Raw genomic sequence first — 24,457 nt, 5'->3', positions numbered from 1 at the left:
GAACAGGAGAAGAACGTGGGCTGCATCTTAACCACCGTGTCTGCTCCTTCACAGGACTCATCAGGGCAGCTGCTGCTGCTCAGATGGCGGATCCGTGCACATCTTGATTATTAATGCACTCTTAACCCACATCTAACTCTTTGAAAAGCAAAGCTACGTATCTATCCTGAGAGACCGGCATAGAAAAAATAAAAAGTTCTAAAAATGAGGCGAATATGAGAAACGGAAATTCAGGTTCCTTTATATTTATGTAGAATTCAAGGTGATCATTTTCAAAGAAGGTAGAAGAAAACCCATTGGACAGAATCAGATAGAGAGTGACAACACTCAGGAAAACCTACAATGGTTCACAGCACCAACAATAATAATTCAGAAATAAGCGAACACAGGACTACATCACACTTCTACAAAAGGAGCGGATACACATGTATTCATCAAAGACGAGACCTCAGAAGATGGAAGAGCATGAGTATGCAGCATACACAAATCACGTTTTACTTATGTAAGAATAGTGCATATATAAAAAGATCAGAACCGTTTCATGAGTGAACATGTAATTCTTCTCCACCTGTTCCAACAATCTGCTGTAAGATCTGTTGGGAAGAAATCCCCAAATAAAAAAATTGGGGTAAGCTTCCACCTCCAACACATCCAGGGTCAAGAAAAGGGCCTCCACTTAAGCATCTCATCACACATAAGTATATGAAGGCTCTGGGCAGTAGACTTTAAAAAAATCAACCACTCTCCCCCGATTCCATTCATGATGCTAAGGCATCATGCACACGACCATTCCCGTTTTGCCAACCGCATAACACTGATCCTAGTGCGGTTCGTTTTTTTTTTTTTGCGGACCCATGGGTCAGACAAACCGCAAATAAGGACAACAATAGGACCTGTTCTATAACTTGCGGAAGGAACACACGGATCCACAAAAAAATGGATGTGTGCATGGCCCCATAGAAATGAATGGTTCAGTATGCGATCCACAAAAAGTGGATAAGACGCTAAAGAAAAGAACAGTCATGCGCATGAGCCCTTATAGTGTGTTAGGCAACTTGTGTCTTGTAGCCATACTGGTTCTACATAATTCCTTACATGAGGTGTGCATTTACACGTATGTATGAAAAAGTTTCTCGATTTTCTCAGAATTGGAGATTTGTGAGATAAAGTGGTGACAATGGGGGTCATACGGACATTCAAACAGTAATCCTATTTAGAGCACTACAATTAAGGCCAATGATCGGGCAAACAATCAGCCGATGAACGAGCAAACGCAGCAGAAAATATTATCGTTGTCGGCAGCACATCTCCCTGTGTAAACAGGGATATGTGCTGCCAACATGATGGAAATGTATGGGGACGATCGATCGGAGTAACAATAGCTCGTCCCCATACATAACCGATCACGGCTCCTTGTGAAGGAGAGCCGATCAACGAGCGCCGATCATTGCTTGTTTACACAGCCCACATCGGGCCGTGTAATACCAGCTTTAGTATCCTTTTAAAGTAGGAAAACTTGACGCAAAGCATCACCTTTAGGGAATCTTAGCACAGTAGTAGGGAACAACTAAACAATGAACTTTAGAGGTAAAAATCACAAAAAGCTGAGAACCACTCCAAGTTACTAAACATTTATGTACACAAAGCGAAGATACTTTCCAATAAACCTTTATCATCAGGGTCTAAAATGACTTCTGAGGACATGTTCACATTTTTGCTGCGGTTTTGTATATTACTGCAGCAGTCCAAGGTGCTGTTCCCAGTCCCACAACGTGTCCAAAAACAGTATGGTTTTAGGGTCACTGCAGTATATTTAAACCCCCAACACAGACACAGTTTTGTTGTAGATTTGCCATGTTTTCTCCACTTTAATAGGGAAACACGTGCCATGAATGAATATCACAATCAGAGACTACCTCTTCACCCTGCCCTTGATCAGTTAGTGGGTCCCAAAACTTTATCCTCAGACCCTTCCTTTCCTCCATGTACACATACGAGCTCAGTCAATTCCTTAACACATCTAGCTTTCAGAATGTGTTATATACACTATGAAATTCTTCTTTCATGCACTCTTGCTTTCATAAACTGGATAAAACTAAATCAATCATCTTTCCACCATCCGGGCCCCCCACTTCTCCACTAACGAACAATTATGGCAAACACTTCACTATAGCCACCAATACACATAAGAACCAGAAGGCCAAACACTTGGGCAGCCAACCAACTTCCCCCGACCTCCACATAAATGTTTATTTCAATGAGGAGCCTCCGCGGCAAAACACTTCTGCATGCTTTTACATAGGGCTGGGCAATTAATCGAATAGAAACTAAAATTCAGCACAATTAATAGTCACCTCGCACATTTCACTTTTTTCCATTGGTTTTCCCGGTTTAAACTGGATCTGCATCTTCAGGACGCATGGATACAGTTGAATCCAATGGTAGAGCAGGGGGCCATAAGGTCCCTGCTCTACTATTCACTATGTATCGCCGGACGTGAGGCGCTGACGTAATTGCGCCGAGCTGCACAGACCGGAGGAGCAGAGGGATCTCCTCCACTCGTCATTGGTACGGGGTTAGGGGAGTACATTATTTTATTATTTTTATCAGGCACTATTGTGGCAGCTATGTGGGCATTATACAGCGTGGGGGCAGCTATGGGGCATTATACTGTGAGGTGCAGTGTCGGGGTATATTATATACAGTTGTATACAGCAGGCTCAGGGGATTAATATTAATTCAAAGACGTAGCATGCAAATATTGGCGAGGCATGCAAAAAGTGGCCTAAAGAATCGTTCATTACTCGTAGCTACATGTTCAATTAATCGTGATTTTGATTTAGGTCATTATCCCCCAGCCCTACTTTTATGTTCTGTTGTCAATTATTGCAATATTTGGTAATTTCACACATGGCACTATATTTCTATTCTACTCTAGCAGGGGTCTATCTTCTAGTGAACAAAGGATTGGAAATGTTGTGATCCAACATACCCAATCTTAGTTTCCACCAATATCTGCATTGAAGGAACAGATGGACGGACCCCATACACATTTGATTGTTGGCAAATCCCTCTTTACTCCAAATGCGTCCATACACATTAGATGAAAGAACCGGACAATTTCACCAACAAGCCATCCATCTAATCTGTATGTGGGTGACCCGACTACCAGACAGCAGATGTCGAGGAAAATAACTTTTTCGTGGTATACATTTCCTTGGTACTGGGTGTTGTGCACTGTTTTAGTAACTAGTTTTTAAGGCAATTTGCATTTCATGCCCAGCCATCCTGTAAACTTTTATAATTACAGTGTATACAACATGTTACTTCAGTCCAACAATTGGTTTAGCATTGCTTTTAAGGTCATTTTGTTCGCCTCATTTAACACTGAGTCCATTGAATTGCTTTCAGATTTAATTTTCTCAGTTCTAGCTGGCATTCACTGTATGTCTATCGCCTGGGATGAAGATGCACGAGTCTGGTCTTGAAAACCATTATTTAAGTGTAACAAACTCTGAACCGCCAATCAGCGTTCCAAAACTTAATTCCGACAACCCCTTTTTAGTAAAAAAAATTATTTTTTTCAGAAAGAGCGCCACTCCTGTCCATTGAATGTGTATGGTACTACAACTTATTCTCATTGTACCAGACATAGCCCAAGGACAAGTGGCGCGGTTTATTTTTTGTGTGGGAGGGGGAAGACTTTTTTTCTAATCACAGACCACCCCTCTAATCACTGCTACATCTAGCAAAAAAAATTAAAAAAAATTTCATAGTTGAACTTTTATCTGTGACTCAAGCCCCCTCGGATGACCATGTAAAGTAATTGTTCGTGGAAGTCAAGCAGTCCGAGTTTGGAGGGTTGTCTCATAATGAGGCTGCTCAAAATGCTGCAAAGTCATTCAAGTACAAAAAAAACAAGAAATCCTTTTTCTCAAAGTCCCGGCTCCCACTTTAACGGGTTGCTATGGTAACACCTTATACTGGACAGGAAAAGTCACGATTCTAGCTGTAAGTGAAGTGCAAATAAATAAGAAGCTTTCTTGATTTTGGGAAGTGCATGTGAATAGATCAGCTTAGTGCTTAAACGCTGCGCGAGGAGAACAGAATTATAGGTAACAATCAGTGAAAGTCAAGTACAGGGCCTTAAATTCTGGTCTATTAGTGACGACTGAAGATAGGAGCTCGCTAACACGTATGAAATATTATACAGAGATATTTTTTGTGCCATGGGATGAATAAAACCAGCGTTCATGGAATAAACATCACTAAACTGCATAATAATTTGGGAGAAGAAACAATTCACAACTTTCTCGAGTGACACAAGTCAGTTCATCGGTTGTGAAGCTAAACATAATCCACAAATACATATTTAATACACGACGATAAGCCACTGAACTATAATGATGTGTTAATAAACTACTTTGGTGGAGTTAATAAAATGCATATGTAACACAGGTCAATGATGGACAATAGAAGATCGGGGTAGCAGGCAATTGAAAGAAAAAAGTTGAATATTAAAAGGAGTTTTCCCACAAAGGACATTTATCACCCATCCACAGGATACGTGATCATGTATGATCGCTGGAACCCCCACGGTCTCTAGAACGGGGGTATCGACCCAAGTTCCTCCTCACTGCACAATCTCTGTGAGGAGGAGTTTGAATGGGGTAGTGGTCGGGCACATGCGCTGCCACTCTAAAAACTATGGGAATGATGGAAACTGCTTAGTGCTGTACTGTGCGTCTGTCGGCCCCATAGACATTGAATGGAGAAGTAGCGCACATGCTCGACAACCGCTCCATTCAAACTACTCCTCGCGAAGATGTGGAAGAACAAGGGTCAGAACCCCCGCTCTAGAGGTCAGTAGGAGCTCCAGTGGTGGAGCCCCCAGCGAACATACATCACCTATCTAGTGGATAGGTGATAAATGAGCTTCCTGGGAAGACCTCTTTAATTATTTCATCTAGATACACAGGGGCATAGCTTTAGGGGGGCAGTGGTAACAGTTGGGCCTGGCTCTGTAGTATAAATGGGGGGCCCTGTTACAGATTTTGCAATGGGACCAGGGAGCTCTGGGTCATGCCTCTATTGCTCCACATATTCTATGTCCTAAGATTTCCTCACTCACCAAGATGCTCACCACCCACAAGATGCTCGGATGTACCACCATAGGTAACATCTCACTCCTCAGCCACATGAAACCCAATCCCATTCCTTGTCTTTCCAGTCATTTTAGACGCATTGCTCTACAGCAGCTTCTCAGTCTTGCTTGCTTTCTTGTTCGACTCTTGATCCCACCAGTTTTACCCATTCATTAAAAAAAAGCTCCTTCTTACACTTTCACTGATCATTCATATTTAGGTGCCACTGTCATGAGATACTGGAGTAAAGGAGAGTAACGCCCCATTCACACGACCGTGCCCGTAATCACGGTCCGCAATTACGGGCACAGCCGGCCGCAGACAGTCGTCCACATTTGAAGGCTGTGCTCCCATTATCCAGTATTGGATCGCGGTGCGTAAGATTAAAAAAAAATAAAAAATAGGACGTCCTATTTTTTACGGAAGGTTTCTACGACCGGACACCTTCCCGTAAATATACGGGAAGGTGTCCGTTGGTCATAGGAAATAATGGGTCCGTAATTACGGACGAAATCTACGGTTGTGTGCATGGGGACTTAGAATTGAGGACACAGTCAAGTCGGTTACACAGTCCACTATAAAACAAAAATGTATTGACGCGGCCGGCACTTCCAGAGCAGTGCCTGTCAACCAGCGTCTCTCCTCCAATCAGTGGAGCAGAGCCGTTCTAGTAGCACCACTGATTGTAGGAAAGCGGTTGATTCCCCTAAAGTGTGTATAAAAAAATAGCACAGCTGTATTTGTGCTAAAATTTGAAAAGTGGGCAGGGCTAGGCGAGGGCAGGGCGACCGTCAGATTGACACCCTTAGTATAACATATTCCAGAAATTGGCATCAATTATAGCTCAAATCTACGCCTGCAGGAGTAGATTTGAATTTCTGGTGCACGGACATCCAAAGATGCAGCAAATTTCTTAAAGGTACACTTCCGTCACAAACAATTTTTTGTTTCGTTAATGAAAAATAAAATTTTTTAGGAGCCGCATGTAAGGCTTAAACACTACTCCGGTTTTATAATCGCGCTGTTGGTACACAAGACGGAGCGGAGGTCCTCTAAACATTAAATTATAAAACAAGTTTGACAGAACCAGAGGGAGTCAACACCCCTAACTACTCCTTTGTCAAACTTCTGGTCCTCTGTTAGAAGTTCAAGACACCAGACAAATTAGTTTACATGGAAAGAATTAAAAAATTAGCAAACCAACAATTTTTTTGTTCTAAATGACAAATAGTCACATATTGCTTGTTAATATGTGATCAAAAATCTTTTGATGGAAGTATCTCTTTGAGAGCAGTGCAGCTCCTAAAATATTTGCCACATTTCACACCTATGAACTTTACAACTGCCATATAAAAAGCCAGTCTTCATAAGTCCCCTAATAACTGCTGTCCTCTTCTGTCAAGTCGTTAAAGTGTCTATTCAGCCCGGTCTCAATTATACCGGTTTCTCACGTTGGTTTTTACCCGACTTTCCCAAAACCAAATTTTTAGTGGAAATTAACTCTACAAACTTTTTTTCCCCCTTCTTGACATATGATTATCATCGCGGGAGCCAAAGGTTATTTGATTGGCATCTGTATAAAAAAAACGTGTCCCTTCGTGTCTTCCAGAGAAGAGGATTACATCAGGTCTATTGACTTTATGGAATATAATATTTACCAGCATACAATACTGGATGGCACTCACCATATGCTTTCTGCAGGTCTGTGGGACAAGTATGTGACAGCGTTTATGGACAAGTAGTTTGCAGTTGATACACTTGTAGCCTTGCCTCCCAAGGCCCCATATCCTTTCACTGCACTGGCCACAGTAGGCTTTCTGGAAAATGAAGAATACAGGTCACATATATTACCCACAAACCAGTCATGTTACTGATCACACTGTACATGTTCTATATTGTGTAATGTATACCGACAAATGATGGAAGCATAACCCCCATCAATAATTGAATAGCTATATCTACATGCACACACACACGGCACATGTAGCAGAGGTATAAATGCCAACAGTTTCCCAGAACAATTTGCTACCAGTCAGATGCACTTATGTACATTAAAGGTAATGCAGAGATCAGGAGACCGAGCCATAAAACATAACCTGACCGGTGCACATGATGCAACTGCTCTATTTCTACCAGCTATCCTGAATTCATACAATTTATATACATCACACAATTTGTGTAACTTAAAGGGAATGTATCACCTATATTTTTTTTACTAATTCGATCGTAAAACTTTATTTTTTCGAATCTGGTTTTATTTGCCGATTGTAGATTTTTGTATTCCATTTTCTCGACATGATTATAGGGCGGACATTTTTCCTGAGCTGCCTTTACAGCATTTAGAGATATGCTTTACAGCAGCCACATTAACCATAGGAAACAAGTCAGTAGATGACCCATTGACTTCTATGGGGGGGGGGTCTTTTAAGCATGCTCTGTAACCTGTGCAGAGGTGATTGTGCAGGGAGGGGGAGGAGGGGTGTTGTGTACATCATTTATTGTCAATAGTGGATACTGTGTTATCTATGTATAGGTGTTACCTCTCATTGTAATCCTGTCTGATGATAATAAGATGATAGTGGAGATGTGATCTCTACAGATCAGGAAGGGTCAGTCTATTATCAACGGTGGTTCCTGTGTTATGTATATGGAGTTGTTACCGGTTGTTGTGTTTCTGCCTGTAATGATGAGATGACTGCTGAGAAGTGATCTCTACAGAATAGGAAGGGTCAGTCTATTGTGAGGCTCAGTGGCCAGTGTGAAAACTGCAAGATTTTAGGATTATATGTTTTTTTTAATATAAATAAAACCACCACAAATTCTTTAATAAAAAAAATGTTTAACATAAAAACTTACTTTAAACATTAGGTCAAGTTCTGATTACGCAGTCCCTTTAAAGAAAACCTATAGTTTCCCTCACATATATATTATCAGAATTGCTTCTATGATGAGCAGGGGTTATCCAATTATAGGGCAGAGCAGCATCATGGAAAACCTAACGCTGTCAGTCCATCGGCAGAGTATAGGTGGGACATATGCTGCGGTAGAAGCGATTATAAAACACTGACTGGCTACAGGGGACCTGCCCCCCATCTTCCAGCATCAAAAAATAAACAGTGTTTGTGCATAGCTTAAGGGGTGGTAGAAGATAGAAGCCATGCACCATCCCCTCAGGTATTGCAGCTCCACTCGATTGAAGTAGATGGGCCAGAGCTGCAAAACCACAAACACCCTGTGACACTGTTTTTGGAAGAAAGTAGAAATGTTTTTCTGGTCTTGGACAACCTCTTTAAGCTTAATACAGTGTATCAGTTTTCCAGGAGTGTTCCTTTAAGAAGTTCTTATGACTTACACACAGTAGATGCAGCCAGTTTATGGTCCGACGAGTGTTTTTACAATATGGCCTATTAATGGAGTTACTGTACTATGGAACTAGCCAAGACATCGATACAAAATCTTGGCGGTAAACAAGAGTAAGGCTCTGTTTAAATCTGCGTTGGGGTCCCGTTCTGACGTTCCATCTGAGCTTTCCGTCAGAACGGGACCCTGAACAGACACAAACTGACTAAGACGGAAACCAGAGGTTTCTGTTTCCATCACCATTGATTTAACTGGTGACGTATCCGGTGCCCATGATTTCCGTTTGTCTCTGTTCTGCACCGGGCCCGTCGTTTTGTCGGAAGCAATAGTGTAGTCGACTGGTGATGGAAACGGAAACCTCTAGTTTCCATCTGTGTCAGTTTGTGTCTGTTCAGGGTCCCGTTCTGACGGAAAGCTCAGACGAAACATCAGAACGAGGCCCCAACGCAGATGTAAACAAAGTCTAACATGACATTAAAATGCTGCCTCCGCCTGGTCTAGACAAAAGATCCAACAAACAATAAATGCATATGAACAAAATGCAACATTTTTGGACTTTGAGTATTACTTAGTGCAGTGGTCTCCAACCTGTAGCTCCCCAGCTGTTGTAAAACTACAACTCCCAACAGTTTGTCAGGGCGCCATGCTGGGAGTTATAGTTTGACAACAGCTGGAGAGCCACAGGATGAAGGCCACTGACCTAATGGAAGGGTAACAATGCTATGGACATGGTCACAGAGACGCTCATAAGGTCTGTCCTCAAACTAATCTGCCAACATGGGGGTCACATTTACGTTACTGTTCCCCATAATAAATCAGATTACAGTGAATGTTAGACTGAAGATATGTAACAGTATATCACGTTGTCTTTTGGCTATCATAATAGAATTATTGACAATGCCATCATATCATACCGGTAATAATGCTACATCTGTGGCCCAGTTTGCAGAATGTTGGAAATGTGAAACCGTGAGATAAGCCTATATTCCAAGCATGCCCGAACAAAGCAATTACATCTATTTTACTTGAATTGTATTGATTTTTACATGTACATATTATAAAACATTTATACTGCAGGGCACATATTCCAGTACAGCATGCTGGGTACCGGGAAACAATGCACACAGATGATTATTACAATGATAAAATGACATTTGACACAGCACAGAGATGAGGTATTGTAGAAGCCCACGCTAGTCCTAGCTTTTGGTTGTGACATACTATATTTACAATGACCCATTTTATCTTCGTCCTGTATAAAATAAAGCAATATTCGGTAATACAATGCATCATGGAGAATGTAGAGGCTGATTATTATTATTTTTTTTGATGAATCACTTACTCTGTTAAAGCGTTTGGCTTGAAACAGATGCCCATTCACTCGGTAGAGCTTCCTCCATCTTCTGGCCCCTCGACGGTAGATTGATTCTAGGAAGAAAAGAAACGTGTAAAGGAGAAGCATACTAAGCCAGCACTGCCAGGCACAAAACTGCAAGCCGCCTGCAACAGGGAAAACAATTCAGCTTGTTTTTAATAATCAATGCTGAGCACTGATGCTTGGAAGATCACTTCTACTGCAAGAGTGAAGATTTCCATGACAGGCTCCAGATCAAGAGCCTAGTACAACCCGCGTCTTCTTTCTTGCACCCTCCTCCTCCCACCATCACATCCTCACATGATCCTATTCTGGTTAACAGACCTTTCTGAAAGGCTTCTTGCTAGTAGATAAACAGGTGAAATGTAGAGAGGCCATGGTTTTACAGGGACGGCAATCCCCACAGGCAGATCCTATTCCAGGCACATCCAAAACCGGCTGATCTGCCAGGTATTACAAAGACATTCTACAAATTGCAATATTATTATTATGTGACAGAGGAAGGCAATGACAGCAACTGCATCCGAGTCATTCAATGAAACCAATTCAGATGCAAAGCAGATAAAAATAACCAATCTGACTGAAGGGGAGAAAACATAATTAGGGTGTTAAAAAATTCACTGACAGATTTAGGAGAGGCCTGGCTACAAGAAGTGCACCGGGGGATGATGAGCAAAATTAAACGTGATGCACTATTTACGTGCAGCAATTTTGGACTCCAATTTAATCCTATATAAATTTAGATTATATTGTCAAACTAGAGATTTTAAAGTTCATCTTCTTCTGGAGGACCATCTCTGCAAACAAGAGATGGAAAGCCACTAACCCTTTAATGACCAATCTATGTTGGACCTTAATGACCAAGCAATCTTTTTACTTTTTTACGTTGCATTCAAAGAGCCATAACTTTATTTTTGTGTCGACATTACTGTATGAGGACTTGTTTATTGCGTGATGTGTTATATTTTCCAATGGCACCATTTTGGGGTACATATTTGTAGATTAAATTTTATAAACTTTTTGGGGGGCAGAATGCAAAAAAACCTAGCAATTCTGCCTTTGGTTTTTGCCATTTAAATTTATGCTGTTCAGCAATTGCATAAACCCTTGTCTCTATCAGATTTGTGCAAGTATTTCCATATCTCTCAGTGATCGGAATAACTGGGTCAGTTGAATGGCAGCTGCATGCAACTTCATGTCATTTTTCAAGTAGTCCTAGCCTAAGGCATTATGTACACCACTGTATTATGGCTTCAATTTGTACGGAGCTGTAATATATGGCTCCCATTTTAGTGCATGGTGCCTTTACTGTATACAGAGGCATACTGGGGTTTATTCGGTTTATTTCTGTACAAATCCAACAAAGAAAAAAAAAATTGCATGTGCCATCGGATGCCGTATGTACTGAGCTTTTCTTCCCTAGAAACACGGCTTCTACGAGCGAAAACATCCCTAAATACAGCAACTTACGGAGCCTGTACCGCAGCACATGGAGGAAGTATGGATCCATACTAGGGAGCCACAAGGTCTCCGTTAACACCGCGCTGCTGTGTTCACAAGGCCTTAGACATTGACTTTATAACACCAAACAATGATACTATAGTTGAAATGTTGCAGCACTTAATATTAAAGCTTCTCTCCCATGACAACAAGCATTCCCATATTTTAAATGTCCTAAATTACTATGAAAGTAAACATGCAACAAGCGATGTATGCATTGAATTAAAACAATATTAATATATCATATTTAATATTTTGAAACCCAGAGTAGGTACATTTCTATCAACTCCCTCCATAACGGACTCAGACTCCACAGCCCTGTTTGTGCCACATGTGAACAAAGTGGAAATGCAGACACTTCATCTGTGTCACCAAAAAACTAATTTTACAAATATTACTATAGATCAGGCAGTGGTATAGTCCGCACAAAAAGTTAGGAGCCAGCAATGGCAGAAGCAGTCACTGAGTCATGTGACTGATATTTTGGAAATATATTACTGTATATTAGCTGAAAGTCAAAAATTTATAGACTCCGTCTAGTGTTCCTTTTTGGTATCAGATTTTAAAGTTACAGTAAAGTGAATGATAAAAGTAAAGCCTCGCTCAGATCTGTGTTGGAGGCTCCGTTAGGGGCCTCAGCCACAGATCCGGCCGAGATTACCGGAGACAAGAGCGCAACATGCGTTAGACCTTTCCGTCGGAGGAACCCATGAATGGAAATACAAACTCAAACCATAGCTTCCGTTTGAATTGCCATTGAATAAATTACAGTGTCTCTCAGTTACATAAGGTTTCTGTTTTTTTTAGCGGAAACAATAGCGCTGTAGACTGCGGTTTTCATGTTCCTACACCAATCAAAAGGCATTCTTACAATTTTAGTAGATAAATTGTAATTGCAAAGATGCCAAAATTTTGGCGATTATCGTATCTTATTTTATTTTGACCGTATTTGTTTTGTTTTTTTTAAACCTCAAAAATATCTATTTACTTGTACTCAGCATCCCAATATTATTATTATATTATAACAGATTTCATAAAGTCAATCTTTACAAACAATAGAGACAATTAAAAAAATTATAAACTAAGTATGCCATAAAAGTGGCGCAGAATGCATTAGGAAAGTGCAGCGTGCATCTTATTAGACATGCTATTTTTGAAAACTGATCCATCAAAGTGTTAATGGCCGAGACACATTTATTATGGACTACATTTTTCTTGCAAAATGCTCTACATATACATCAGTTATAACGTGGCATGAGGAAGTAGGTCTAATATGCAGTGATGTAGCATGCGTTGTCATGATACATTTGACACAATTTGGACTGAATGAAACCGCATGCTCTTCCTTTGGTTCATTCTCTACTATTAATAAACATGCCCAATGTGTACACCCAACATCCTCTCCAACCCTCAAACTCCTACAGCTGGCGATTGAAAGGATCATGACATACAATTTCACTTAAAGGGGTTCTCCAAGAATAGAAAAAAGTGTCTGCTTTTTTTTCCCCAGAAACAGAACCACATCTCTCAATGGGCTGTGTCTGGTATCCTGCAGCTCAGTCTTATTCACTTGAATGACCAATGAAGAGAGATGTGGTGCGGTTTGTGGGAAAAAATAACACCCCCTATCCACCCCCCCTGGACAACCCCTTTAAGACTTGCAAGTATAGATAAGTGAAGAGTAAGTGTTCTGTATACTGCCTGCGCTCTATACAAACCTGCAAATTAAATTATAAAAATGCTTAAGGGTCTCCACAGATAAGCTCCGTAGCAATATTAGACATTAAAATCCATAGCAACAGTGAGGGATGTGCATATTTAATATTCACTATCTAGTAAATCTACTGCTTCTGAAAGCCCTAATGAAGTCACAAAATGGAAAAGCATGACATTTAAATAGAAACAATAGAGATTTAAAGCATGGATGAATTGATTAAAATGTATCTATTCTGCAATACACTATTGTGAAGAGATACTTTTCTTTATTGCCTCACAATTACAGGAGTTCTGCGATTTCAACAAAGTTTTACATACATGGTAATCATGCCTAACCTCCGGTGCATTCGCATGTCTTGGTTTTGTTGCAGTCTTTTGCTGCATTTTTATTTATTTATTTTCAAAACTGGGGCACAAACATCAGCTTTGAAAAGTAGTGCAGTGTTTGATGCGGTTTGACAAAAAAATTCAACCAAAAACGACACGTGGGAATACATCCGTAAATGGGTTATCCGGGAGTTTTCAAATTTTACAGGACGACAGGGGAGGGTATAAGATAATAAACTAAAAAGTGACTTACCTGTTGAAACTACTCCCTGCTCCAGCACCAAAATTCCGGTCCCAGAAGTTCCTGAACCAGTCATTGGTCACGTGCCACTGTAGCCAATTGCTGGCCTCAGCGGTCACGTACCCTTCACGGTAGCCTAACCACTAAGGCCAGCGATTGGCTACAGATGCACGTGACTGACGAAACGCACAGTACTGCAGCCAGAGCTACTGGGAACAGAGCAATGGAGAGAGGGGTCTCGACGCTGGAACAGGTGGGGAGGGGACATTTCAAAAGGATGAGTGCCTTGTAAATTTGAAGACTCCTGGATAACCCCTTTGAGTTTTTCAAAAGGTATTAGAGCTATAAGTTATATAAGAAGCCTCCAAATGTAAAAAAAAAAAAAAAAGTATCCTTAGTTATCTCTATTCAGTAAATGAGCACAGAGTACTCATTGCAAATCCAATGTGGTGGCATGCAGAGCCCAAATCATGAAGATTGTGTCACTGTCCAAATAATTCTGCCACCACATTAGATTTGAAATGAAACAACGGAGATGCAATTGAAGTGGAGACTTTCAGGTTTAAGTTCAAGGGGTTGAACACAAATATCCTGGGAAACGTTTAGGAATTGCCACCATTTTTCTACACAGCCGCCTCATTTCAGGGGCTCAAAAGTAATTGGACAAATTATCATTACCATAAATAAAATGTTTTTTTTAAATACTTTGTAGAGAATCCTCTGCAGGCAATGACTGCCTGAAGTCTGGAACCCATGGACATCACCAAACGCTGGGTTTCCTCCTTTGTGATGCTTCGCCCGGCCTTTACTGCAGCTGTCTTCAGTTGTTGCTTGTTTGTGGGTCTTTCTGCCTTAAGTTTTGCCTTAAGCAAGTGAAATGCGGCTCGATTGGGTTGAGATCTGGTGATTGACTTGGCCATTGCACAATATTCCACTTCTTTGCCTAAAAAAACTCCTGGGTTGCTTTCGCAGTATGTTTTGGGTCATTGTTAGCTGTACTGTGAAGCGACGTCCAATCAACCCTGCTGCATTTGGTTGAATCTGAGCAGAAAGTAAATCCCTGAACACTTCAGAATTCATCCGGCTGCTTCTGTCATCAGTCACATCATCAATAAACACTAGTGACCCAGTGCCTTTTGCAGCCATGCATGCCCATGCCATCACCATGTTTTACAGAGGATGTGGTGTGCTTTGGATCATGAGCCGTTCCAAGCCTTCTCCATACTTTCTTCCTTCCATCATTCTGGTCCAGGTTGATCTTAGTTTCATGCTGTTCCAGAACTGGGCGGCTTCTTTACATGTTGTTTGGCAAAGTCTAATCTGGCCTTTCTATTTTTGAGGCTGATTAATGGCTTGCACCTTGTGGTGAACCCTCTGTATTTGCTCTCATGAAGTCTTCTCTTTATGGTAGACTTACATACTGATACACCTACTTCCAGGAGAGTGTTCTTCATTTGGGTAGATGTTGTGAAGGGGTTTTTCTTCACCATGGAAAGGATTCTGCGATCATCCACCACAGGTTGGATGGTGACCGCTGGTGGTCAGTCATTTTCAGGTCTCTCCAGTGATGTTCGATTGGGTTCAAGTCAGGGCTTTGGTTGGCCAACTCAAGGACATTCACAGAGTTGTCCCTAAGCCACTCCTGTGTTGTCTTGGCTGTGCGTTTAGGGTCATTGTCTTGTCGGAAGGTGAACCTTCGGCCCAGTCCGAGGTCCAAAGCACTTTGGATCAGGTTTTCATTAAGAATATATCTTTGTACTTTACTCCATTCAGCTTTCCCTCAACCCTGACCAGTCTCCCTGTCACAGCCGCTGAAAAACACCCCCACAGCATGATGCTGCCACCACCATACTTCACTGTAGGGATAATATTGGGCAGGTGATGAGCAGTGCCTGGTTTCTTCCAGAGATGACGCTTAGAATGGTGGCCAAAAAGTTAAACCTTGGTTTCATCAGGCCATAGAATATTGTTTCTCACAGTCTGAGACTCCTTTAGGTGCTTTTTTGCAAACTCCAGAAGGGCTTTCGTGTGCCTTTTACTGAGGAGAGGCTTCTTTCTGGCCACTCTGCCATTAAGCCCAGATTGGTGGAGTTCTGCAGCGATGGTTGACCTTCTGGAAGTTTCTCCCATCTGCACACAGAATATTTGGAGCTCAGCCAGAGTGATCTTTGGGTTCTTGGTCACCTCTCTTACCAAGGCCCTTCACCCCCAATTTCCTAGGGCTGGCCGCCCCAGCAAACTAAGTAGAGTCCTGGTTGTTCCAAACGTCTTTCATTTAAGAATTATGGAGGCCAGTGTGCTCTTGGGAGCTTTCAGTGCAGCAGAAGCTTTTTTTGAACACTTCTCCAGATCTGTGACTCCACACAATCCTGTCTCTGTGCTCTACAGGCAGTTCTTCACTTCTCATGGCTTGGTTTTTGCTCGGATATGCATTGTCAGCTGTGAAACCCTTATATAGACAGGGGTGTGTCTTTCCAAGACATGTCCAATTAAATAAATGTACCACAGGTGGACAGAATGATCGGGAAAAACTTGAATTTATTTTAGCACAAGACCTCAACATAAGACCTGAAAAAAGTGAAAGGGTTTGAAGACCAAGCTCCATGTTCATGGTTACTTGCAGTCTACTACCTCTCTATACTGACAAGATGCCATAGAGCAAGCCATGGTTTGGAACCACGTAATTACATTAGAAGTATTTTCCCACTTTAGACATTTATGATTAATTCACAGCATATGCCATAAATGTCTTACACCTGGGGGTCTCAACTCTGGCATCACTACCTCTAAACCATGGTCCCGTAACCCATTCAGCAAACCAAGGAGGCCAATGGCCGCTTCATGCAGGAGAAGATTAAAAGGAAAAGGTGGGTGTACAGGTTCATGACTCCCTACATTGAAGTCTATGGGAGTCTGGGAAACTGCCAAGCACGGCCATCTCTCCATTTGGTTTCCTCTTGTATGCTGCTGCCTAAGGTAATCCTTTTACTACCAGAGATCAGGAAACATCCCCCCCCCCCCACCACCACTTCAGACATTTATGGCATATCAACAGGATATGCTTTAAGTGTCAAAAGGAAGAATTATCCCTTAAGAAATAGCATTTTGAGTAATTCCCTAATGTTTTTTATCAGAATCGTTCACAATCCAAGCTGGAGTCATTCCAATAATACGTCCGCAGGCATCTGACAAATCAAACTCCCAGCTGCTTCTCTTGATGTGGCTCCAGACCAGAGCTTGCAATGCAGATTAGTAAAACTCAGGCCTTCCATGTGCTGAGTGAGTAAAGCCAAAGTCAATAGTATATATCACAAGAATACACAGAAAATACAAATTCCCCTTCTATGGTTATTCAGTATTGAATAAATCTCATGTAATGTAATGGTAAAAGTCCATGTTCACACAAACAGATCTGAGGAATCTTTACAGTAATCTCCAAGTGATTCATTGTTCACCGGGGATTTCATCATGACCTCAAAAGATAGAAGCAGTGATGCGAGATAAAATGGCTAATGTAAGATGAAGAGGAGCAATAACAGAGGCAGCACAGAAGGGCAAGACCTTGAAGCCAAAAATCAAATGAAAAAATGTTCATTTATCGCACACTTTCCAACAAGCAAGCAAAAGGAAACTTAACTCTTTAATGAAATCAATGCATTGAGGGTGACAAACACCTGGCTTCAGGGGACATGTTTCGAGAATAGACAAAGAAATAAATGACCTTGCATAAAAACCAAATAAAAAAATAAATAAAAAAAATTCTAATAAATATGACAATTGTATCTTTAGAGAATTCATGCACACTGCCATATTCAGGTACTGGAATCGGGTTGTATAGATCCGTAAAACAGCACCTATACAGTTGTGGGACATCCTACATGTGCCTACAATTTCATACGGAGGCATACGCTATTCTTTCATGGATTCATACGCAATCTATGAAGAAAAATAATTGTGCCATGATCTGTCACATGCCGTATTTACAGAGATTCTTCCTTAGAAGCATGGCATCTAGTGTAGAACCCACCGAGGCACATAGTGTAATACAGTAATAAATACCTATAAAGGACTCTGCGTGCCACCATACAGGGTCGGAGCACACTGCTTTGTCATGTGAATGAGCCCAAAAGATATTTGAATGTACCTAGTATTTAAATGAGGTGGCTTATTTTAGCAGGACAGGAGATATACGTATAGATATATGTAAATAGATGTATATATATTTTTACCAATTGTGGGATCCATGATTTATTAACCGTATTTAGGTTTCTGAGATGTAAATCTACCATCACAAAATTCCCGGCACCCTAGACTCTTCCAGTTGAATTAAGCTATATCAAAATCATACACCTTAAAGGGGGCTTTCCACACAGGGGAAATTTATGACATATCCACAGGATATGTCATAAATATCAGATAGATACCATTATCTAGAACGAGGCCCCCTAAACCCCGTACTACCTTCTGCTCTCGCTGCCTCCTGGCCACATCCTGACTTTATGGTCGGGAGTAATGAAAACCGAGTAGCTCGCAGAGCTACACTGTTTCTGTTAGTCCCATAGTAGTGAATGGCAGTTATAGAAGCAGCATAGCATGCGAGCTACACTATTTCTATAACTACTATTGAGTTCTATGGGACTTCCGGAAACAGCGTAGCTCAGCGAGCTACACGGTTTCCTTCTTTATGGTTGGAATTCACCTGCTTCAGCCGCAACACAGAGCGGCAGAACAGGGTTTAGGGGACCACGTTTAGGACATAGGTGTGGGTCCCAGAGGTGGGACCCAAATCTGACATTTATGACATATCCTGTGGATATCTTCAGAAAAAGCGTGGTGAACAGCAGCACACGTCCCCCAAGTTTCAATCAATAAGTTCCTTTATTGGTCAAACATCCAGTAAAAAATGGCAACGTTTCGACCCGTGACAAGTGGAGGGTCTAGGCTTGAGAAAGGCCCTCCACTTGTCACGGGTCGAAACGTTGCCATTTTTTACTGGATGTTTGACCAATAAAGGAACTTATTGATTGAAACTTGGGGGACGTGTGCTGCTGTTCACCACGCTTTTTCTGAAGATTACTTTACGTCAGACTGGGTTTGTCTGATTTTACAGCGTGACACCGCTCCTGATAACGGGATTTGTGCTGCTTCAAATACTGCATTTTTTGGATATCCTGTGGATATGTCATAAATTTCCCTAATGGGAAAACCCCTTTAATCAAATAACTAAACAATGTTAATCTAAAATATATGTATATTGTGCAATACGCACCCTACTAATTCCTTATGAACTCGGCAGTACAACCTGGTATGCTTCTATCAGTACTCGAAGCCTGGAGATACATTACATAAAAATAACTAACGCACCATCTCCCACTTCATGAGCTATTATAAACCAGCCCTGCCCCAAGCACAGGCCCCTGGTGCCCAATAGTAAATCCAGCCCTGCCTATTGATATTACTGAGAAAAAGGAGAACCTTTTACTTACATTATCTTTCAATGGTGCCAATGAAATAGAATAGGCAGATTTCTCTTCAGATACAGGTGTGCGCGCAGGGGCTAATCTAGAATATGTTCAACAGGGGAGGAAATACTACATATGCAGCCTGTGCAAGTTGAAAGCAGCTCCCTAGATGTCAGGAACGGAGAATGAATTTCATGGCTCACAATTACTGATGGATTGTTATGGATGGTCCATGGTGAGGTATTCAAGAGCAAGGGGCCAAAATACTGTTCTTGGAAGGGGGCCCTCTGCTGTTTGTGCCCGCCCTTGCATGTAAACCCAGGTCAATATAAAAACCCCTGCTTGCTGTTGCATGGACTAGTGAAGTGCAGCAAAACTACCAGACCATGTGCAGTGAGACGCAGAGCCCGTTGTGTACGCTTTATGCCACAATTCTCAATCTTCTCTGGCAGAACACGATGACTATAGACATAATAGCCACAGACAAAAGAGAACTGTGATTTTAATATAAGGAATATCTTCTCAGATCTGGACTACAACTCAGCACAGAAGCTGTAATGTCTGCTCTATAACTGAAAAAGCATGAAACAAGTATTAAAAGTAGCATTGCATCACTTTATGGAGTTTATGACCGAGAAACGTATAGATTACCATCATGTATCGTCTGTAACCTGAGGAATTATTAGGGGGGATGTAAACCGATTTTCTCTGATGCAGCTGGGGTGCAGTGCTCTACAATTGCCTTTAGATGGCACCATATACTTTAGATAATCATATAAACCATAACCTGCATAAGGTGGGTGTAAAGGGGGCTACTACAGAGAAGTAAAGTGGTCTCTAAAACTTTGCCATATAACAAATATGCAAGGGGAAAAAATGTAACACTTCTGACACCTAAAACCAATTGTTAATGCGAAGGCAAGGTTAAACAACATATATGTTTAACTTTTTTCCAGCCCTGATTACACTGGACCTTCTTTAAATGTGATTTTATTTAGAAAACACTTTAACGAATACCAATGTGATTTCAAATAAAAACGTATCGATGCTTGTCCCTAGATACCTATTAATAGACTGGCCACTGTAGATGTAACTATTGCTGTTACCATAACAACAATGTGCAATAACAGCCTGACTGGTGTGAAAATGTATCCAGTACTGGAGTGTTCAGACTTCTATTATCTGCTATTTATACATTAACAAGATTATAGATATACCGTACATACATTTCTTTTTATAGACTAGCATTGGTTTGTTGCTGGATATATATATATATCCACATATACAGATTAGTAATTTTGATTGTATTGGAGTAGTAAACGCCATGGCTGCACACAGGGAAGAGGATAGAAACCAAAATCCAGGACCCTTGGGAAGCCTCATATTTTGGTCCATCAGTATGTTCACACGCGATGTTTTCAGGCGTATTTCGGGGCGTTTACATCTCGAAAAACGCCTGAGAAAAACGGAAGCTGAACGCCTACAAACATCTGCCCATCGAAATCAATGGGAAAAACAGCATTTAGTTAATACGGGGGCGTCTATTTACACCGCTGTTTTAAAAAAAACGGAGCGTAAAAAGATGCTCCGTAAAAAGGAGTAGCATGTAACTTCTTGGGGCGTTTTTTCGATCTGATTTTCCATTGAACACTAAAGGCTGGGTTCACACTGAGTTTTTTGCAGGCGGAAAATCTGCCTCAAAATTCCGTTGAAGTTTGAGGCAGATTTTCCTCTGCCTGCACGACGTGAAAATTTTCACTGCGTTTTTCGCCCGCGGCCATTGAGCGCCACGGGCATAAAACGCCACGAAATACGCTTTCTCTGCCTCCCATTGATGCCAATGGGAGGTCAGAGGCGTAACAGCGCGAAGATAGGGCATGTCCCGTCTTTCTCCCGCGAGCCGGTTTTACTGCTCACGGGAGAAGTCCGCCTCTTATTAAAATCAATGGGAGGCATTTTCGGCCGTTTTTTGCGGCGCGGTTTCCGCGTCAAAAAACTCAGTGTGAACATACCCTAAAACGCCTCAAAAGAAGCTCCAAATTAAAAGAAGCTTCATTTTCAGCTTCAAGAACGCCTGAAAATCAGAGGCTGTTTTCTCTGAAAACAGCCCCGTATTTTCAGACGTTTTTTGTTAAGCGTGCGAGCATACCCTTAGTAGACATACATAATTTCAGTTCTCATGTCTCCCTCGAGGTCTGTTCAATTTAAAGAGGACCCATCACCTCTCCTGACATGTCTACTTGTATTCCCCATGAAATAATGATTATGGAACATCATTTCTTAGAACTCTTAGAACTCTGCATTGTACTTTTCCTGTTATTCCTACAAGAAATGTATTAATAAATTGACAAGGTTACATACACTGATTCGGTCAGCACTGATTGGACTGTGCAGGGACACACCCAGAACTGGTAACACCCAGTTGTCACTTTATTCATACATTTCTAAGAGGAATAATAGAGAAACGGCACAATGCAGAGTTCTAATAAAAAAGGATTCAGAATTGGTATTTCACCAATTTGATGCACAACTTTAAAGATGTTAAGGGGTATTCCTATCTTAGACATTTATGGCATATCCTCAGGATAAGCCATAAATGTCCGATAGATGCGGGTCCCATCTAAATCTAGCCCCCTAATCCCCTTCTACCTTGCTCAACTCCTGCTGCTTCCCGGCCACTTCCTGATTAGGTGGTCAGGAGTTGCCGACCTCGCTGTTCTGTTGTTTCCGTAACTCCTATAGCCGTGAACGGGAGTTATGGAAACAGCATAGCTGGGAAGCAGCAGGAGCCGAGAAAGATAGAACAGGGTTTAGGGGCCCCATTCTAGAGATATGTGCCAAATCCTGTGGATATGCTGTAAATGTTCAAGATGGGAAAACCCCTTTAATAAATAAATGTTTACACTTATACACAAAGCAAAGAGTTTTCATATTGTGAATAATTAATATTTTAAATTTTTTTTAAAGCTGAACAGTCATGAGAATATACCACCCTATGTTAAGGATAGGTTCACTCTACTACTAGCCTAAACAACACAAAAAATTATGGTGTAGGAGGTATATAAAAATACAGCAGATCCATAGCTGTCCACCTCTCCCAGCATTGATTGATAGCTGGCTGCTGTGTATGCAGATAAAGGTCAGGCCGTCAGTCATAGGTGAGCGGCACTGGGGAAGTGCCCCCTCATGATTATTTTCAGTAAGTAATAATGCATCTGTGGTTGCAATCTATGGGGAACCTGGGTCAGCTCAAAATTAAATATTTGGTGAAAATACAAGATACATCCAGTGAATAGGTCAATTCTGACCACAAAATCTTCTCATTCTCTGCCAAGAAATAATCCGATATGGTGACTGAGTGACTCTGTGACAGAGGATCCCGCATTAATACACCAGTGGCAACGTTTTGCGCTTTTCTATTTGAATTCAGCACAGGCACCTTGTAGAGCTTGACAATTATGTTAGAAAATCATGTTATTATATTGGTCTGCTATGAATCTAGATGTACAATCTCTGCCGCACCAGAGGGAGAACAACGGGCAAGAAGCTACATCTCATAAGGATACAAGGACAATTTCTAAACATTGCTATAGAGTAGGTCAGCGAGGGTAGATACTAGTTTACATGTCTTAGGAGTTCAAAGTAATACTTGCCTGAACTAGCTATTGTATTACCAGAAAGACGAAAAGGACAGATATTTTTTATAGAATCCTTGGTACATATATGATGGACTCCCAAGGAATTTTAAAATCAAAATATATACAGTCTTTATTGCCTATCACGTGCACAAAAAATTTTTTTACAAAATCTGCGAACTCCAATAAAACACCTTATAATTCAGACTTGTATGTGGGACTCTAGGAATGGTTAAATAGCAGAGGTTCTGCATTATGCCAAAATATAAACCTCTCTACCGGAGAAAATATTATGTTCACATGTAGCGGAAATGACCAAGAAATCTGCAGTAAATCGCACATCGCAATAAGTGAAATCTGCAGCAAAAGATGTGAAAGAAATCTATGACACGTTGGGCATGCTATGGATTTTTCTCAAATCCGCACAGATTTTGTATAACTCCATTATCTTGCATTGTACTGTACTTTGGTGCAGATGTTCTCAACAAGTACCCGATGTGTGAACGTGGTCTTACAGCTTTCAAGTGGTTATCATCCAGATTTCCAAAATTCCTAAATAGATTATCTAGTTAGTTATAAAGAGATACGGGTGGAGGGGGGGGGGGTATTGCTGCACCGCTAAAAAGTTTGGGAATCTTTAAGGTTGGAATCACACAAGCTGTTTAAGTAAGGTTTTCAGGGAATTTTTTTTATTGGTTGCCAATAGGAGTATCTGAAGTCTTCCCCACACAGTTGGGTTATTTATCAAAAGTAGTGCAAAAGGGTAAGTGGAGCAGTAGCCCAAAGCATTAAATCAGAATCCATCTTGCATTTTCCAGAGACTTTAGAAAATAAAAGCAGACATCTGATGGGTTGCTATGAGCAACTACTCCACAATCTTTCCTTCTTGTTTTTTTGTTTTTAGTGGGGTTTTTTTCATTTTAACCGATGTAATTTTTCCCAAAATACAGCATGCTCTAGATGTTTGTTTTTTTAGGGCATCCCATCCATAAATTTCAACAAGACCTGCAACTGTGTGACCTATGTTGCAGTTTTTGGATCCCTTTTTGTAAGTATGAAGGAGGTCTTAGTAACAGAAATTTCTGTGACTCTCCCACAACTGTCAGATATACAACATTTCTGCAACTAATCTGCCACGTGTGAACATATCCTTATAGTCATGCAGGTTATCAGACCCAGAAATATATTATTTACATATCAGAGAAGACTGACTTGATGTACAGTAAACAACTAAACATTGTTAGCATAAAGGAGATAAGTTAATGTAAATCTGACCACCTGACAAATTAAAGTTGGATACGCATAATATCTAGATGTTTGCGTCTCAGGACAGATTTCTATCCATCATGACAGCACGTCTATCAAAATTAACATGCAGCAGCGTAAAAACACCTAGTGTCTAAGGAACATGAATATGCATGAAACTGGAAATTAGTTGAGCAGGGAAAAACAAATTAGTGCAAGATTTTTTTTTTTTATTAGAACAGGAAGGAAATTAAAAAGTTGCGGCATGCAGTTAGCTGGCGACGGGAAGAGATTATCTAGATCAACGAGCTGAAAGCAGACGTACAACATAATGTAAACTGTGTCTGACCTCATTAAAACACCCTCGGTACACGCTCCACTTTTGTGTCAAAAAGTGAAGAGGGGGTCATATTTATACATTCTCCTTTAGTAGCAGTGAATGTGGAACACTA

At 41.0% G+C, this 24,457-nt stretch overlaps 1 protein-coding gene across 4 annotated transcripts in view; it reads right to left on the bottom strand.

The window, feature by feature from the left end:
* PRKCZ (protein kinase C zeta) overlaps positions 1-24,457 on the bottom strand; it is a 160,478-nt gene that overhangs the window by 35,119 nt on the left and 100,902 nt on the right. For all 4 annotated transcript variants that reach the window (XM_075839642.1, XM_075839643.1, XM_075839644.1 and 1 more), the window contains 2 exons: positions 9,847-9,932; positions 6,830-6,961 (listed from right to left, as the gene is read on the bottom strand). In XM_075839642.1, the coding sequence (XP_075695757.1) occupies positions 6,830-6,961; positions 9,847-9,932 (218 nt within the window). The remainder of the gene's footprint in view (positions 1-6,829; positions 6,962-9,846; positions 9,933-24,457) is intronic.

The sequence above is a fragment of the Rhinoderma darwinii genome, chromosome 10 (assembly GCF_050947455.1).
Source record: "Rhinoderma darwinii isolate aRhiDar2 chromosome 10, aRhiDar2.hap1, whole genome shotgun sequence".
In the NCBI taxonomy this organism is placed as follows: Eukaryota; Metazoa; Chordata; class Amphibia; order Anura; family Rhinodermatidae; genus Rhinoderma; species Rhinoderma darwinii.
The sequence above is the reverse complement of the archived record's forward strand: the minus strand, read 5'-3'. Positions and strand labels throughout refer to the sequence as shown.